This window comes from Hyposmocoma kahamanoa, unplaced genomic scaffold (assembly GCF_003589595.1).
Source record: "Hyposmocoma kahamanoa isolate Upper Pololo Valley unplaced genomic scaffold, ASM358959v1 213, whole genome shotgun sequence".
NCBI lineage: Eukaryota > Metazoa > Arthropoda > Insecta > Lepidoptera > Cosmopterigidae > Hyposmocoma > Hyposmocoma kahamanoa.
This window is the reverse complement of record NW_020653734.1, coordinates 176,210-194,898: the sequence shown is the minus strand read 5'-3', so window position 1 is coordinate 194,898 and position 18,689 is coordinate 176,210. Positions and strand designations below refer to the sequence as shown.

General features: G+C 34.3%; 1 protein-coding gene across 1 annotated transcript in view; it reads right to left on the bottom strand.

Moving 5' to 3' along the window:
* Window positions 1-1,543: 1,543 nt before the first annotated feature.
* LOC113227677 overlaps window positions 1,544-18,689 on the bottom strand; it is a 35,163-nt gene continuing 18,017 nt past the window's right edge. The window contains exons 6-8 of the mRNA XM_026460647.1: window positions 10,918-12,037; window positions 4,283-4,379; window positions 1,544-1,703 (exon numbers count right to left, since the gene is read on the bottom strand). Coding sequence (XP_026316432.1) covers window positions 1,544-1,703; window positions 4,283-4,379; window positions 10,918-12,037 — 1,377 coding nt within the window. The remainder of the gene's footprint in view (window positions 1,704-4,282; window positions 4,380-10,917; window positions 12,038-18,689) is intronic.

The following is an 18,689-nucleotide window of genomic DNA, read 5'->3' as shown; positions in this document are numbered from 1 at the left end:
GACAAGGTGGACCGTTGATGCCCTGATAGGTGAGCTTAGCAGCACGCATGTCGGATGCCATGTAGACAGGGTCTGCTTTAATAATATAAGTTACGCCGATGGCATGGTGTTGCTGAGCCTATCTGTCGGTGGCTTAAGAGTATTTATAGACACATGCGAATCGAATGCCATGAAGCACAATCTTAAATATAGTGCGCTTAAAAGTGAATACATGGTTTTTAAGGCAGAAAGTAAGCGCCTATCACTTGTCCCCCCCCATTCTTCTTAACAGTCAACAGCTGAATAGAGTGACCTCCTTTAAATATCTTGGTCACTTTATAACAGACGAGATATTGAGAGGGAACGTAGAGCATTAGCAATGAGAGCTAATATGATAGCGCGTAGGTTCAGTCGATGTTCGGAACATGGTAAGCTTACTACACATCGCTGTACACCTGTAATTTATGGTGCAGGCATATACAAAGGTCACTAAATGCGATGCGTTCAGGGTTCTGTTCCGGCTGTCGCGACATTGTAGAGCGTGTGGGATCTTCGCGGATGCGAGCTTTCACATCTTCGAAGGGGCTGCGCCGCAACAATGCGTAGAGTGCGCGCACACACATGGGTCAGTGGACTGCTAAGGCACTGGTCCTCTCTTCATCTAAGATTAAGTACTAACTTAGTTACTTCAGTTCTTGTTGTAATACTAACATTCTTTATGGATCTTGTTGTAGTCCGATATAAATGCATTTTATTTTTTTAATGGTTTGGTCGAGTATTAGTTATTTGGCAGTAATTGTTTCGGGCGGGAGTAGACCCCACGATATCGAACGTAATCGAAAAGGAGACTTCAAGATTAAGTAAGAGTAAAATAATTTAATGACATCCGTTTCTTGCTACTTGAAAATAAAATAATCTTTATTTAATTATGGTTTTTGAATGACATGAACATTGGGACTTGTAACGTAATGTTTATTTACATGTATGCAATGTTTATTTTGTTACGATTTTTAATTACATAAATACTGGTACTTGTAATGTACTTAAATGTAATGTAATAATAAAAATAAAAATGTATTGTAAATGAATATTTAAATATTGTATTATGGTTTTTTAATGACTTAATTTTATGTAAATGTAATGTTTGTTTAATAATAATAATAACAACGCACACTCTCAATAATATAATAATATATTAATATTAATATAACAATAATATGTTTATATAGTACGCCCAGACATTATCCTGAAGACGCAGCCATACTCAGTCAAATCTAATTTAAACTATCGCCTAGAAATGTTATTTGGTGGTTTACGGATACAAGAGGGTGGATATAAATGAATTATTGTAAAAAGTTTCACCTTCCCCGGGCAGCTGCGTTTGATAAGCATCGGCCATCCACGGACGTGTAACTTCCTCGCTAAAAACTTTGTTGGCATTAGGAGTCTTGTACTTGTCCATCCGTAACAGTTTTTACAGGTTTCTTTACGGCCAAAACTGTTCACTCCACAATTTTAAGTATTCACTTTTTAAGTTTTTGAATCATACTGCCATTGTTTTGAGTCAACTATGCGGAATTTTGGGCGTTGAATACTGGGGTCGATTTGAAAATCTTCTTCGGTTATTGGTTCGTTGTAAGTGGGGAGGTCGATTGTGATCAGACTTTGTGGACTGAGGGAGCCGACAGCGGCCTGGACAGTGTTGGCGATCTGTGTGTACTTTTCTGTTACGGATGGAAGGAACAAGCTGGAGTTTTCTTGAAAATACTAATAAAATATTTTAATGTATTATTATTATTATAACATACTGTCGTGCGTTACGGGCGCCATAGCCTAAGGCTGCTAAAAGATGGACTGCGTGCCTGTTAATAAAGGTGGGCGTTTAAACGAAAAGCACTTAAAAAAGGTCTGCTTTTTAAAATAAGCGCATAAGCACGCTTTTCATTTTAAGCGTAAACGTTGGTCACTGGCCAGTTCTATAGATACTCATTTTTTACCACGTGTCTAAGTTTCAAGTAGCGCCATCTATGTTTCCTAAACAAATTATTTGAACATAACGTTGCAAGCTTTTTTTAAACATAAAGTCTATGCGCTTAAACGTTTTTCTAAACGACTTTTTAAGCGTCAAACTAAAAAGCGCATAGCGAAACGCGTTTTTACAAGCACGCTTTTTTAAACGTACGTTTTAACGTTAAAAAATAAGCAGTTTTTCCCATTTCAACGGTTAACAACTACAAAAGTTAAACAACTTATGTTTTTAAACGCTTTTAAACGCCAATGAATAAAATGTTAATATAGTAATGTTATGTTAAAAATATAACTCGTTTGTTACAAAAAACTTATCTTAAAACCTTTAGTGGTCTACTCTTGCGTTTTGCTATCAACACAACAACGCTGCAAGCTTTTTTTAACATAAAGAAAGATACTCTAGAAAGAATCGCGAATTCAACACGCACCGACTGGTAATTTTACAATGCAGAACCATGTGCTCTAATAATAATTCTATTTCAGCTGCTTGTTAATAATACGAGTGATGTGCGATGTTGAAAAACACGTCGATATAGTCCATCACACTGTTTCTAACAGTAACGATCAAACTAGCGATGCATCAGCAATTGATAGATTAAACAAAATGATAAAATGTTAGAATCCCCACATTTTCCTCACATAGCGCCAATCCCCACTATATCCCCAATCTAGTTGAAACTCCCCACAATTTGGGGAATTCTCCACAAATTGGCAACGCTGGATACAATAGTCGTAATTCGCACTCGGGCCTGTCATGGCCGGCATTTGTTTGTTGACAAATAAATAAACATTGTGAAGTAATTCCGTGTTGTGAAATGATAAAAACAATTGAAATGAGCGCGTAAACTACTGTACTTCAATGCTGTGTATGTGTATTGTGCCGTCTATCAATAGAGTACAGTGAAATAATTATGTGGAATGTGGTTGGCGTGAAGAAATAACCTCAATTTTGTAATGAAAATTTTATTTCTTCCAACATAAGTTAGGTATGTCATTAAAATATTCCTTATATTTATATGATGGGGAATTTATCTACCTTTCTAGTCATATATAACACATTCCATATAATTATAGAGAATAACGTTTTTTTTGACTATGAAGTAGCCGAGAAAAATTTATTTTCTTTTTAAAAAGCAAATTAAAGTTGAAATTAGCTTGAAGAAGCCTAGAACTTCTTGGAAATGGTTTGTTTTGTGAGTTATTTTGTATATTTAAGCTTTCTATAAATATTTAAAACCGAAAATCGAATACTGTATTTTTATTAAGTTTATATTTTATACATAAATATTTAAAATTTAGCGAGCGTATTATTTTTATGGCAGGTTTTACATCACTTTTCATAATGTATTTAAAGTCGCACGTCAATTTGCGCTTTCTAACCGATTAAACATTGCGCGAAAAAGTCAGAAATATTATATCTAATTTCGCCATGTTGCAATTTTAATAGTTTATATTTTGTAAGCCATTAAACTTGAAATATATTAGTATTAAGAGAATTGCGTCTTATGTTTGTAACGCTTTCGTATTTTGGTTTTAAAATAGCATTATTAAGAAAACTATCATAGACTATAAATTATCTAAAACCTCTACAAGACTAAATAAAAACTGTCTACATTCTACAAATTGTCTTGTAGCATTCTAGAAGTGTTAATTGAGAAAAAAGATAAGAATCACTCTTAACACTACCTACAGATAGTTTCTCAAAGCACTCTTGTGATCTACTAATAAAGTTGTGCTCAGTTTTACTTTAAATTATCTAGAAACCTTCTTCGAGATATCTTGAGGGAATTTGAACTCTTAAAATATTCAATCGAATTAAATTCTATTAGATATCTTATAGTATGTATTTAGATATGGATGTGCTGCTTGGGGGATCCCCTGGGGGATTGTGCTAGGGAATTCTGGTGGACGAAACGATGCAGTGGCGTGTTTGCATGGATGCGACCGACTATAAATCGTTAGTGTAACCGGTCTAACATATCAATTTCGCGCATGCAGTCCGTCTTGTAGCAGCCTAAGGCGTGTGCTAAAGTGTCATATGGGGGTCTATTCTCATTCTCCGTCCAACATTCTGTCCGAAACAATTACTGTCAAATATGTAATACCCGACCAATTTAAAACGACGCCTGATACGAATGAAGCTTCGTACTTCATAGTGTTTTTTAATTTAATCGAGTATTACTTATTTGATTTGAGAACGAGAGTACAGGCCCAATTCATTTTTTAGAAAAATCATTTCTAAATAAATCATATAATAAATAAAAAATAGATGTACCCACTATCTTCCGGTTCCGTTGTCGTTTTCTTCAACAAATGCCTCAAATGTAACTTGGATCGCACATTTGTTGAATTTGATATATCATTGGTTGTCACTGAAAGAATAATCAATTAAAAAGCTAGACGCGGTCGTACGCTATATGTGTAAAGGTCACTAAATAAAAGACCGGATAAAAATATATATAGTTCTAGATCAGAAAAAATGCAGTTTTAATAATAAAATCGATTATTAAATCAATATTTTAGTGAAATAACAATGATATTTATATTGTTTTAAATTTACACGATTTGCACACCAATTGATTTTGAAAAATCGGGACTTAATTGTCGGTTTAGTGACAACTCTAGCACAAAATAAAAAATGAAGACTAAGGTATGGGTAGTTTTTGGAAAAATTCGTACGGCTACAAGATGTTGACACACGTCTTTTCAGTCCGTTCGATACCACGGGGGTTGCAACGCGTCCGATTAAGTCCTGATTTCTTCATGTTTTTTGTTAATAAATAAAATTTTATAATGTTGTACAAACACCAATTACTCCATGTGACGCAAATAAACAAGGAAACGTCGCGTATTATCTTGTTTTTTCTCCATTTAATTAATCACTTCTAATGAAAAATAAGTTCTTTTTCCCTTAATCTATTTCTTGAGATTTCATCATACATGGCTCAAATTTGGTGGTTATGGTGGCGTTTGTGTTACCACCTTAACTTAAAAACGCCACCAAATTTTAAATTGTTATGATATTTTTGAATGTACACTTTCGAATAATGTTTTAGACTATTACGTTTTAATTGGTCCAATAAACTTAAGAAAGATATGTGTTATTCATAATTTTTTAGATAACCGAAAATTACTTAATTACTCTTTAATCTATTTGTACCTTAGAGATCTTTTAAATTTGTATTTTACTTAAATTAACGCTGATATCATTCAATCAATTTCGTTCAGGATGTCAAATACGAAAAATTAGTTCATTGTTGTTTTCACTGGCAGTTGACGAACTACGATACATAAATGTATTGTAGTCACTTGTTTACCATGAGGACATGAGGTGGGTTTGTCCAAACATGAGACTTGACGCATAATCAGGCACAGAGTGCTAATTTAGAGATGTTACTTTGTCTCCATATAACCCGACGAAAATTAATGTTATCAGGAAAAGGCTTCAAATCCTAAACCATTGACCATTGTCAGTCTTTTTCTACAACTTCGTTATCTTCTACATATTTAAATTAAATATGATTACTGGCAGCTTTTAACGTCTGATAAACGAATCAATGTCAGTAATGTCGTCCCAAACGACACTAATTGATTTGCAGTTCTCTTTAAAAATCTTCCAACTCTGGGGCACCCTTGCCATGGCCACACTCACAATGATGCTAGATTGCGAAATTGTAAAAAAGACTAGCTCATTCTTTAAGATTTGAGGCCTTTTCCTAGTTACATGAATTTTCTTCAGATTATTCGGAGAAAAAGCAATAACTCTAAATTAGCACTCCGTGATTTATCTACCATCAAGCATCAATGTTTGGACAAACCCACCGTATGTCCATAAGGTAAACATTTGGGTTTCTACAGTTTATCTTTAGGAAACATTCGTAGAGATAGCGTTGTGTATCGTATTTCTTCAACTGCCAATTCAACTCATTCCCTAGGTAGAGCAACTGCAATTGTGCGTCGTTTTAAAGGGGCAAACAAATTTTTATTAAATACAACTTCTTCTATAGAGGTATCGAATGTAGATTCATTAAATAGACAATATGGTACAAACTCGAATTTTCAACATTAACACCGATAAAATATAAGTTTGATAACTAGAGATACTTCATTACGTCACGAAGATGAAGATAAAGGAGATGGCACATATTTAGAAACTAAAGCTGGAGCTACTGCTCTGAGTGATGATGAAAACTTTTAACATATTATAATATTTTTTCTAACCTAAGCGATTACAAAAGTTGATTTTAAAATGGCTACTAAACAGTTAAAATATCATAAAATATAGTGAGCATTTGATGATTATATTTTTTTACAAACATTTATTGCATTTTGTTTTAAAGCTTACCAAATAAAAAATTTCAGTTTAGTCACTAAATTAATTAATTTTTTTTTTCAGAATTGTTCATCAATTTTCTATCTATTTTTGGTATATCCCAGTTTATTTTGCATATTCAGATTATTTCGAGTAAATTGACAAAACCTTAAATATATTACGAATCATAACTTAGAACTGATTTAGTTATTATAATTTCTCAGACAGTTTCACTAATAAAAACTGATAAACTATTTCTATATTTGTTATTTTTTTAAAGTGCTTATTTTTGTCTTTTTCGTATATTTTTGTGTTATTTCTTTGAATTATTTTAATGACACCAAAATACTAGTGTAAAGGAAGGGGTCTCTCGCCGTGAGATGACGACAAGTCAAGTGAAAACTCCAAGTTGTTGAAGGAAGATTTATTTTCACCTTGTATGACGCCTATACAATTTCACCCTATATGCGGAAAGTCCGGGCAGTTGTTTGCAAGAAGGGAATCGACTTGTGGAAACTGTTCCGCGAGATGATAGATTTCACCCTATATGATGGGCAATCAAATTTCAACTAGATGTGTGTCGATCGTGTTCGATGGAATCAAAATGATTCCAACAATTTAAATATTTGTGTACAAAGACGAGGTTATCCCATAAAGGGATTTCTTCCAACTAACCTTTGAAAATCTGAGAGGAAAGTTGGTTTTTGGGATGGCACTAAAAATAGATAAATAAAGAAATGGAATATACTATACTCAATAAATACACAGATAAAATTATTATATTAAATGTACATACGAATACATATATATTGCGTAATGTTGATACATTAATACATACAAAACCTATAAAAAAAGGAATGCATAAAACTATAAATAAATATATCAAATGTAAATAAATATTTCATAAGCTCTAACATGTGGAGTCTGAACAATCCCAAAACTTCAAAAGAGCACCCTTGAAAACCCGGACCGAAAGCGACTATCTGACCTTGACTGGGAGAAGGTTCCACATACGGGCCGCATTTACTGTGAACGAGTCCGAATTTTTTTGGGAACTGTGTTGTGGAAGGACGAGGGACAAATTAGTGCCAGAACGCAGGCGGTCACACATAGCCTGACTGTATTGAAAACGCTCACGTAGATAGCTAGGTGAAGCGGGATGGAACAGGATTTTATAGAGGAAGCATAAAATGTGACAATTTCTACGTAAACGAAAAGGCAACACCAATTCATCTCTAAACTTGGAAATGTGGTCGTACTTATTCAATCCAAACACGAATCTGATACATTGATTTTGCAGCCGCTCCAATTTATTAAGAAGGTCCTCCGAAAGATCAAGATAGGCGACGGCACCATAGTCCAGAAGAGGAAAAAGAAAATTGCGTATGAGCATAAATTTGGTAGACAGAGGAAGAAAGTACTGCAGCCGCTTGAGAGAATGAAGTGATGCAAAGATTTTACGACTGCCAATAATTATGGCTTGGGACTTTTGTGTTGATTTAAAAGAAATCCGTAGTTCTTTGCCTATACCGAAACCGTTTGTAGGTCGGAATTCAATGTGCCGATAGCAGTAACTATATCGTCAAGACGGGCTGCTGTATAGATTTGGAGGGCATCGGCATACAGATGGAAAGAGGATATGAGTGGTGATGTAATTCCACCGAGAAAGACGGAAAAAAAGTATAGGAGATAAAACCCACCCTGCGGAACGCCAGCCCTAAGGCTACACCAGTCTGACTGCATGTCACCGGTCTTTACGAGCTGGGAACGACCAAACAAATACGAACGAAACCAGGATTCGGCTAAGGCTAAACATACCTCGGTTTAAAGTTCTGAGCACAGCAAGAAACAAGTCAAAATCAACAGTACTGAATGCACTGCTGAAATCCAATAAAGTGAGGACAGTAACTTTTTTATTTTCTATATTGAGACGAATATCGTCTGTGATTTTCACCAGAGCAGAAACCGTGCTATGACCCGTTCGAAAACCATTTGTTCGATAGAGCATTCGTTCAATAAAACCTTCGTTCGTTCGAACCAAAAAGTCAAGCAATCGATCAACGAGACAACGGGTTAACGGATCAATGAGTCTATCAATCATTAATCCTAATTGCTCCATGGCGTAGTGTCCATTACATGGTAATTTTGTAAGTTTAATCTGTTTTTCGTTATGTTGTGTTTATTTAAGAGTGCACGAGCAGAGAATAAAGAATAGAGAACGGACACTCTCCGTCCCTTCCTAGTTTTAGATACCGCACCACGCTCCGCACATTGCCGGTCACATTGACTGAACGACAACAAGGCTGCCGGCGAGCTGTTTTCGTGCAAAGACGGCTTTGATATTTGAATATAGTTTTCATTTATTCATTACGAAACTTGTACGTTAATATGAAACATCATTTTACGTTACTATTTATAATGGTCGTGAATTGTGCTGTGCTGTTTATCATCATTTTCCGAAAGATGAGACGAAGTAAGTAAAAAAAAAACTTATATCTGAGACTCATTCAGTTTTTCTTCTTTTATTTACTGCAGAGTAATATAATATATGTATGTATAAAAAATACAGATTTATTATATCAATATAATGAGACGCGATGACTTCGCGAATTTTCTATTCGTATTGCCGATAAATATTACGTAGGTAGTGAATATATCTAATTATTAATACCTTGGTTACCTTACTAAAACGTACATGTCCAAAATATAACATTTTAAGTGCTTTTAATATATTTTTGAAATAAATCTTCAATATTACTCTAGTTAGTGAATTAATGAAAAATATACTAATATATCGATATAAATACCTAATAGACAAGTATAATTATTAGGATTCTATTAATAGAATCATAGATAACAGATTCGCGTCAGAATTTTTGCAATGTTGCCGCTCTGACCACGTAACGTAATAGTGCGAGAAAGTGATGGGTAGCCCTGCCACTTCACGCACACATTTGCGCGTGTGGAGATAGCGCTTTGCTGTATGTAGTAGTAGTAGGTAAATAATTTTCGACCGTTGTATGGAGTGTCCGGGGTGTGCCACTAGCTAATATTAATGAATAATAAATTAGTAATTTTGAATGCTCATAAATTTTTTGTTATGTATTTTTGTTTTGTTACACAGTTAGTTTTTCTAGAAGGAAATTTTAGTGTCTTATCAATGATGCATTAAGTATAGACACATTACCCATCAGCAGGAAAGAATAAAAGCTAATTGTAGAATTTGACACTTTTGAACGCCATAATTATATGATCGCTAAAATATCGAACATCGAGTCATTTGACCCGATCACATTTCGCATGGGTCATCGATCGATCGACCCGGGTTATCAAAAATGATTGACCGACACAGGTCTAATTTCAACCTATATAAGCGTACGGAATATCACCGGATAGTAGTTCTTAAGAAACGACTCAACTCCTGGTCAACCTTACTGAGCTCTCGGTATTCTCCGATTTCTGTCTACATAAACAAAATTGTGTTACAGTACAGAGGTGAAATCCATAATCTGAACAGTTTCCACAAGTCGATTCATTATTTAGGTCTTTAGGTGTACATGCTCCATCGTCGACCTCATCGTCACTTTCCGTCAGGTGAATGGAGATCAAATGCACACTTACGTTAGAATAATAGGGAAAAATCTAAACACCACGATTCAGAAATAACGCCAAATGAGTCAATGCCATCTAGCGAATTCTCAGTGAACTACAAGTAAACGTTCTGACTTAAAGCCGTCTAATATATAAAGTAGGTTTGTTACACTAGTAACATATTAGTATGGCCTATATTAAATTTTGGTTTCGATTCGTGGGTTTGGATGTAATTTGTGGTTATCTATGTGCGTGTCGATGGCACCCGCTATGCAGGGTTCCTACTGCGGGGCTACGTACGAGTGTGTACGTTATTAGTGTGCGCGTTATTATTTTTAATAAGGTAGATTATTATAAGGTAAAATGCGACGTTAACATAGTGATTTCATTAAACCTAAAAATCAAAACGCGATTAAATTAATTCATTTGTGTTTGTTTTTACATACATTCTGGTGCAATCAGTAAGTGTTTTGGAGGCGCTTCTAAGCTTTGGTGGCGCCAAAACTTTTGAAATTGCTAATATCTCTGAAATTGATGAAAATGGATATGTTCCTGTCACATATCATATAAATGAAATTTTATTGCAATCGAATCTCGGATACTAAAAAAAAAATTGCGCCACCAAAACTTACAATAAAACTCATTTGTTGATATTCACCTATAAGCGGTGCTTGGCCAATCACGGACACTTCCATTCTATATTCCTGGTTTTTTCTTTTATAGCTTTTGTTTGGATGGTTTTGGGTTTGGATTTTGTGGATTGTTAAGAAATACATTAAATATTGGTTGTTTTCCATTATTTTATTTACTCGTAGAAAAAGTATTGGATGCAAACATTACATAATTTAGTCTTAAAATGTCATAACTATATTCACGGTATTCGACTTTAAGAAACCTCATTAAGGAACCATTGTATCAAATAATATTTTTCTCGGTAGTATTTTCTGAAAAGTTGTCCTATTCTCTAATAATGAACTATCTTTTTTGAAGCCAGATAAGTTACTTACTATTGTTAGACGTTTTAGTTGTATCATCTGGGGTTTTGAACTTGACACTGTATGTGTAGCATTCCTTGGTAATCACAATTGCATTTGATTGCTCATGCTCCTTCTTATCGTGCGTTTTAGTTAAAATTTGAAATAATTCCGGCAATTCTGCCTGTTTCGTATCTGGTGTGTAAATAGTCATATCCTGACCAAATTCCTTATCGTCCTTCGTATTCGGTGTCATTTCGCCAAAGGTATTCTCGCTCATCAGTGGAAATTTATCATCCACTTTATTATCTGCCAGCATGTTATCGTTAAACAGTTCATGAGAGCCGTCTGAGTTCGACCTATCTGTGAAATCTTGCCGTTCTATCTGGGAAATAATATGTTTACCCGGCCCGTACAGAAGTTTGTTATGCATACCATATGATGTTTCATCTGGTTTCTGTACACTATTCGAGAATTGGTCTGGTTTCTTTGGTGTTATGGTTTTTGTTGGTTCTATATCTACTTCGGTTGTTACATTGTTAGTTTTCTCACCAGATGATTCTAATAATTTTTCCATGGCAGTTTCTTCATCAGGCGAATGTGTATCGTAATTTAAATCAATAATCATAATATCTACATCTCCCGGGCTTGTCCGATGTGCTTCTTTTTCTTTTTCCTTTTCAAAAAATTTTAACTTTCTTTTAAAATCTTCCAAAACTTTTTCATTGATAGCATAGTCAGCAATGTTTGCCGAGTATTCATTCGGGTTGCCGTCATCTATTCTTCTTCTTTGTACTTTGACATTGTAATAATCATTCCTTAAGCTATTTTCCAAATCTTCTAACATTTGAAATTCATTTCCCGCGTCAAAGTCGTCCATTAGCTTGGCAGTAGTTATAAAAGGCAAAGTTTTTAGGTTTCGCACGACACTTTCTATCTTTTTTGATTTCAATTTAGCTGATTGAACGTACGCCTTCTTCTTAGCGAGCAATATGCCTTCGTCATAGTTCGTTTCGGTGAATGGCGTCGTGACTACGCTGACGCCCATTAGATTATCTTTTAGAAACTGATTGAATTCCGTTGTGCTCATCGGTACAGGGGTTGCAAAATATTGCTCTGGTTTTGGTGGTGTAATTATTTTAGCATCACGAGACTGTATATTAAATGAGATCATAGTACAGGTCTACCACTTAACTGAGTCAGTTCCTGAGGTAGCTGCGCGGTGCGGGAGGGGTGACAAATTACGTAACAGTTATGTCGCGCTGCACACGGGATAATTTCAACAAGATATTTCTGACGATATTCAATGACAAGTTCATTGAAACAAGCCTACCAAATTAGTCAATTGTTGTTAATAGAAATGCCACGAATAGTGATTAGGCCGAATACCGAATAGTCGGCAACACTCTCGGCCGAAGCGCCGCATATTCGGCTGCCGAATGTTTTGTTACGACCTGCCTCTTTTGCGATCGAGTATATAACCAGAAATAGAGACGAAATAAGGGCCATATATTCCTGGTAACATATTAGCGATACAGCTCTTTTAAATATCAACTCTCGTTTGCACTGAAATATAGACAGGCCAACTACTGACCTGTGTGTACGTCTCCGTATATTCCAAAAAATATTTTGTATTTATTGTAATAAAGATAATATCTCTAAAAATAATAAAAGATTAAATACGTAATTTTGCAATTATCGTCCATTATAGCAAAGCTCAAGTTAACTGGTCGATTTGAAGTGAAACAGTTGACGACACCCGTCAATTGTTTCGAACTCGGGCTACCAAATCGGAGCGCAGTTGTCACAGTAATGATATGGCAGAATAGTTTTCAAACAAATTAAATGACATTCCGTCTCTATTTCTGGTATAATGTGAATATGCTCTAATGAAAATGCTCTTTGCGTTGCGTGCGGAGGTAACGGGAGTATTTTTGTTGAAAAATGATAAAACGATGGAATCAACACATGACAGTTTCTGGACCTGTTTTGAAGAAGTCTGTACAGATAATATGCAAAATCATGAGGATGTGGAGAAAAGTTCAATTTCAATTTCAATTTCAATTTATTGCTTCATATAAAAGTTTACAACAGTCTTATACTCGTATAACATGTGAGTCCTTAATATATGATACCCTGTAAGGGCATAGCAATATGCAATACAATAGCAAGAGGATACCCAAACGAACAACAATTTGGAAAAATTTAAATGTGCTAAGCTCTTACACTTTTTCTAAAAATACTTATACTTTTATACAACAATTATTGCATTTGATTTAAAATAACATAAAATCAAACTATAGTAATTATTACAAAATGTCAAAAATTAAATTAAATTAAATTAAGTCGTGATAGTTGATTCTAATATTATATTTTAAAATAGTCTGTCGTCAAAATATTCTTGGACTGTATAATAACATTTGTCAGTTAACCTTTTTCTTAATAGTTTAACAAATTTACAATTGTTCTCTTCGTTTTTTAAGTCGTCAGGTAATTTGTTATATATTGTAATGGCCATTGAATGTGAACTAGAGGACACTAATTTCAATTTTGGTGGCTGTCTAATTAAATTATTTTTATATCGTGAGGGGTAGCGTCGAGATTGGTCTCCTTCTTTTAAATATAATGTGGGGTGGCGCCTCACAAATTTACATATTTCTAAAATATAAATCGCCGGCAGAGTCAATATTTTTAAATGCTTAAAGTGCGATTTGCAGCTTTCAGTTGTCTTTAAGTTGGCTAGAATGCGCACACACTTTTTTTGAGTAATAAGCAAGTCTTGTGCATCCGTGCTGTTTCCCCACAAAATAACGCCATACGTCAGCCACGAGTACGCGTAGGCATAGTATGCAGTAAGAGCTGTGTTTTGATTTGTACATCTTTTTAATTGACGTAGGGCATATGTAAATTTCAAAATTTTATTTTTTATTTTTTGTACGTGCGTTTTCCAATTTAAATTAGTGTCAATGTCAAGCCCAAGTAGTGTGAATACATTAACACTTTCAATCTTTATGTCATTTATTGAGAAATCAATGTTTAATGGTGTTTTTTGATACGGTCTAAATTCTATTATTTTAGTCTTATTGAAGTTTATATCTAAATTATGATCAGTCATCCATGAAATTATCTTGTTTAAAATTGCATTTAATTTTATTTCTAGATTTAAATTATTTTTACAAGAAGTCAATACTGATATGTCATCCGCAAATAATATACTAGTTGCATCAATACATTTTGGAAGGTCGTTTATGTATATTAAAAACATGATACATCCGATAACACTTCCCTGAGGAATTGAGCATTTCATAATTTGAGCGTCGGACCTAACTTTACTTATTATGCCTGTTTCTTTGTTTAAGTAGTCGACTTCCACATATTGTTTTCGATTTTGAAGGTAGGAAGAGAACCATTTGTGCACTATGCCTCTTATTCCAATACCATTAAGTTTTTTTAGTAAAATGTCGTATTGGACCTTATCGTAGGCTTTTGTCATGTCCAGCAAAAGTCCTACCGCATATTGTTTATTATTAATTGTATTTAAAGCTTCCTGCATATATCTATAAACTGCCAGAGTAGTTGAGCGGTTTTTCCTGAAGCCGTTTTGTGAATCGTCGAATATGTTGTACTTTTCACAGAAAGAGTACAACCTATTGCACATTGCCTTCTCAATTATTTTTGACAGTGTCGGAAGTAGTGCTATAGGGCGGTAGTTATTTGGGTCCGTCTTGTCATTCTTTTTGTGAATCGGTTTTACTAAAGATATTTTAAGGGAGTCAGGGAATACACCTTCTGAGAAGGATTGGTTAATTATGTGAGTCAATGGTAATGTTAGTTCATCAGCGCATTTTCTAATTAGTGATGGTGGGAGATCGTCTATGCCCGCACTATTTTTATTTTTTAAATTGCGGATTAATTTGTTAACTTCACGCGGTTCTACTGGGCTTAAAAACATTGTGTTTTCCGAAGGGCACAGCACTTGACGCCCGGGTCGTGACGAGCCTGCGGTGGTGGACACTTCACCAACTGATACAAAAAAGTTATTAAATGCGTTTGCGACTCTTTTCGGTTCGAACGTTATCATATCCTTCATAATCAACGTTATGTTATGATGGGAAAATTTTTTAGTTTTGTTTGCATTTTCATTTATTATTTTCCACATGCATTTCATTTTGTTATCTGTAACCTTCATTCTATAACTAAATTGTAATTTCTTCGCACACGCAATAGCTTTTCTCAATAATTTTGCATACCGTTGATAGTGTTTTTTTATTATTTCATTGTTTGATTGTACTAATAATGTACTTAGTGCTCTTTTATTTTTACAAGATTTTTTAATGCCCTGAGTAAGCCAGTGCTTTTTAGATTTAGTTTTTATTGTAATTGTTTTTTTGGGAAAAAATTGATTTAATAGTTGAGTTAATAATTTATGTAATTTATTATAATTGTGGTTTACGTTTTCGTTATTTATGTCTATAATTTTGTTCCATTCTATATATCTTAATTTATTTTTAAAAATCTGCACGTTTTTATCACTATATAGTCTTTTCGTAATTTTTATGCTTGTCTGTTTATTTTGCGAAATAGTTTTTAGTTCAATACAAGAACTTTTGTGATCAGAAAAACCAAAATCTTGGACAGATGTCCCCATAGTTAAGTCAGTGAAGTTGGAAAATATTAAATCAAGACATGATGAGCTAGTTTTAGTTACTCGCGTTGGTTTTTTAATATGTTGTTTAAAATTGTATTCTGACATTAGATTTAGAAGACTGCGGGTATGTTTAGTATTTTCGTTCACATTTATATTTAAGTCGCCACCAATTATAATTCTCTTTTTATGACATTTTAATTGTAGATAATTTAAAATATTGTTTAATTGACTATAGAATAAATCTGTTTCCCTAGAATTCCAATACGATACAATTATTAATATGTTCAATTGTGGTAATTCCACCGCACAAACTTCCAATACATATTCAATAGTCATATTTGTAATGTCCTGTCTGTGGATATACTCGATGCCATTTCGTATCAAAACGCAGACGCCGCCGCCCACATAATTTTGTCTACAATAAGCAGCCGCGATGTCATATTGACTGAAATGTATGAGCTCGAGCTTCGCTTGTGTAAGCCAGGTTTCAGAAATTCCTAGGACGTGTATATTCTGTGAATTGTCGTCCATGAAATCTTCGAGTATATGAAGTTTATTCCAAAGACTTTGCATGTTTTGAAAAATTACATTAAACTTATGTGTAGGATCAGAATTTTGGTGAATAAGAATGGGTTTACTTGTATAAGGATCGAAAAAACTCGGTTTTATCCATTAAAAGGTTGTGGTTGTTGTTACCAACTTTATTTGATTCGATAGTAAAGTTCTGTAAGTTTTCAAACATGACATCATTGATCAATAAGCTCAAATCTTTGAAAATCTGACGAAGACCTCTGTTATTTAAAACACCCCTAAAAATAGTGAAATTGCTATTATCGTACGTAAGATTCTTGTTCGAGTCCAGTATGTATGCATATTCATGAGTCAAGTTATCAGTGTACAGTAAATTATTAAATCTATCAATACGCTCGTTAAATAACAAACTTGTATGCAACCCGTGTCGAAAAGTTGGTAAGCAAATAAACACATTCGTATTTTTAACTTTCAACAGTTCCGTCCTGAGCATACTAACTAAACCTCTGTAGTCCATACTGGTTTCAAAATCTTTTCCTCCTATCATTATAACGCAGGAATCATATAATGTGAAATTTTCCACTTTCTTCTCTAAATTTCTTAATAGTTGCTGCAGTCCTACATTCGGTGTTAAGAAATGGCAAAATGTTGTATTCTGGATGGTAGACGTTGCCGTTGTAATAACTTTATTTTTATTATTCGTGCTAATAATACACATTTTTTGTTGTGTATGTCGAGCATCATGTTTTGACGGATTCTGGCCATTAATAACTGTATCTTGTAATTTTGGCGAACTAGTAGTGCCATCTTGCGGAGAGTAGTGCTCGTCAATATTTAAAGTTTCATTATTTAGATTTGAGAAATCTAAATTTCTTCTTTTTAATTTATTTATCCCTTTAATCTCCTTTTTTTTCTGACTCGAGTAACGACAAGATACTTTTTTTGTAGAGGAACATATTTGGGTCAGGGCTTTATTGACAGATTCGAGTTTCGTGACTCGATTTTTAAGGTCATGAATTTCAGAAAGCAGAGTTTTTATTTCTTCATCAGCTGATCCTAATTCTAATTGTAGTTTGTAGTTCTTTTGTCTTAATTCCTCAGACTGTTCCCTCTCGCTCAACTGCATCTCCGGACAACTTCGGTTGAGTTTACTGGTGCTTATTGACAGATCTGAGGATTCCTCTTCAGATAACGACTCAAACGAGTTACTGATCGGAACGTTTACCCTATATCTCCGTTCTGTAACGAAGTTAGGCGTTTTTACAACTGATACTTCGTCGTTTGATTGTATTTGATCCCAACAATAATTACATTTCCACGTTTGTTTTCGACTCGGACTCATTAGATAAAATCTAGGCGATGCGACATTTGCACATGATAAATGGAATAGTTTTTTGCAAGTCGAGCAGCTCATATATCTACGACCCTCTATTCCAACATTACATTTTGTGCAAGTTGCCATAGCAAAGTGGTACGTCCCAGTCTCCCTCTGGCGGATGTTATGATTGGTTGACAGACAGGTGCTGCCCTCCCGCAGGAAACCACGTCTCCAATTGTATTTTAATGTGAGATGCCGCTAATTCTCTCTAGGTTGCGCTAAGCAAATTATTTTTGAGTCTTGGATTTGAACGCAGGGTTGCACGTCTCGCAGTCTCGTAGTGAAACCACTAAACCACGTTGCACATTACGTCACTGGCTTAAACTGTGTATGTCTTTCTAGGCACTTATGTGAACATGATACCGTCAAATAATGATTTTAAATTAATATACTCGCCGATGTCCAAAGTTCACCTCCCACTAACCGTTTTTTTTTTTACACACAATATTTAAAAAATAGAGTATAATCCCTTTATATTTGTAAAGTTATTTGTATGTATTATGTTTCTATACGAATTGGCTTGCTTGTACACTGGATATTCACTTACTTGCTTAAATCTTTTAGGCTTTTCACTGTCACAGAACCACACACTTTATATTTTTAACAATTTACAACAGTTTACGTCACAAACAATAATTGTTCACATTTGTAGCTATAACTATCGGTTTGGTTTACTTTTCGCACTAAATTCGTAACTTTAATTAATTTTATTAGAATTAGTAATGATTCGTATGTTTACTCCTAGTGGCGCCCTCTCTCGGATCTCAAGTTCTATTGTACATGAAATTGATTTTTATTTCAAAACTCTTCGCCTAAATCGGACGGCAGAGCCTTACAAGTGGTTGTCAGCAAACGCAAAGCAGTAGTGTATTACTAACCAATATGGATTTCTATCTGAATTAAATATTTTGAATTTGAAAAAAAAAAAAGTATCCAAGCCTGTCAAAATTTACTTAGATTTACCTATAGTCTCCTGGCAGTAGTGTTTATAGTGAGACGCCATTTTCAGAAGCAGGAATTGTTTATGAGGAGAAGCGCAATCGTTTGTTACTAACCTATTCTGAAAAATTGTTTTCATTCATCACAACCTGCCGCTGATTGGTTTTAAGTATTAAGGCAATAATTTGTGATTAAAATACAAGACACATTTTGAATACGTGCTTTTTTCATTTTTTGAAATTCGGTATTCGGCCGAATATTCGTGGTATCTCTAGTTGTTATGAGAAATGATAATAAAAAAACTGTTAT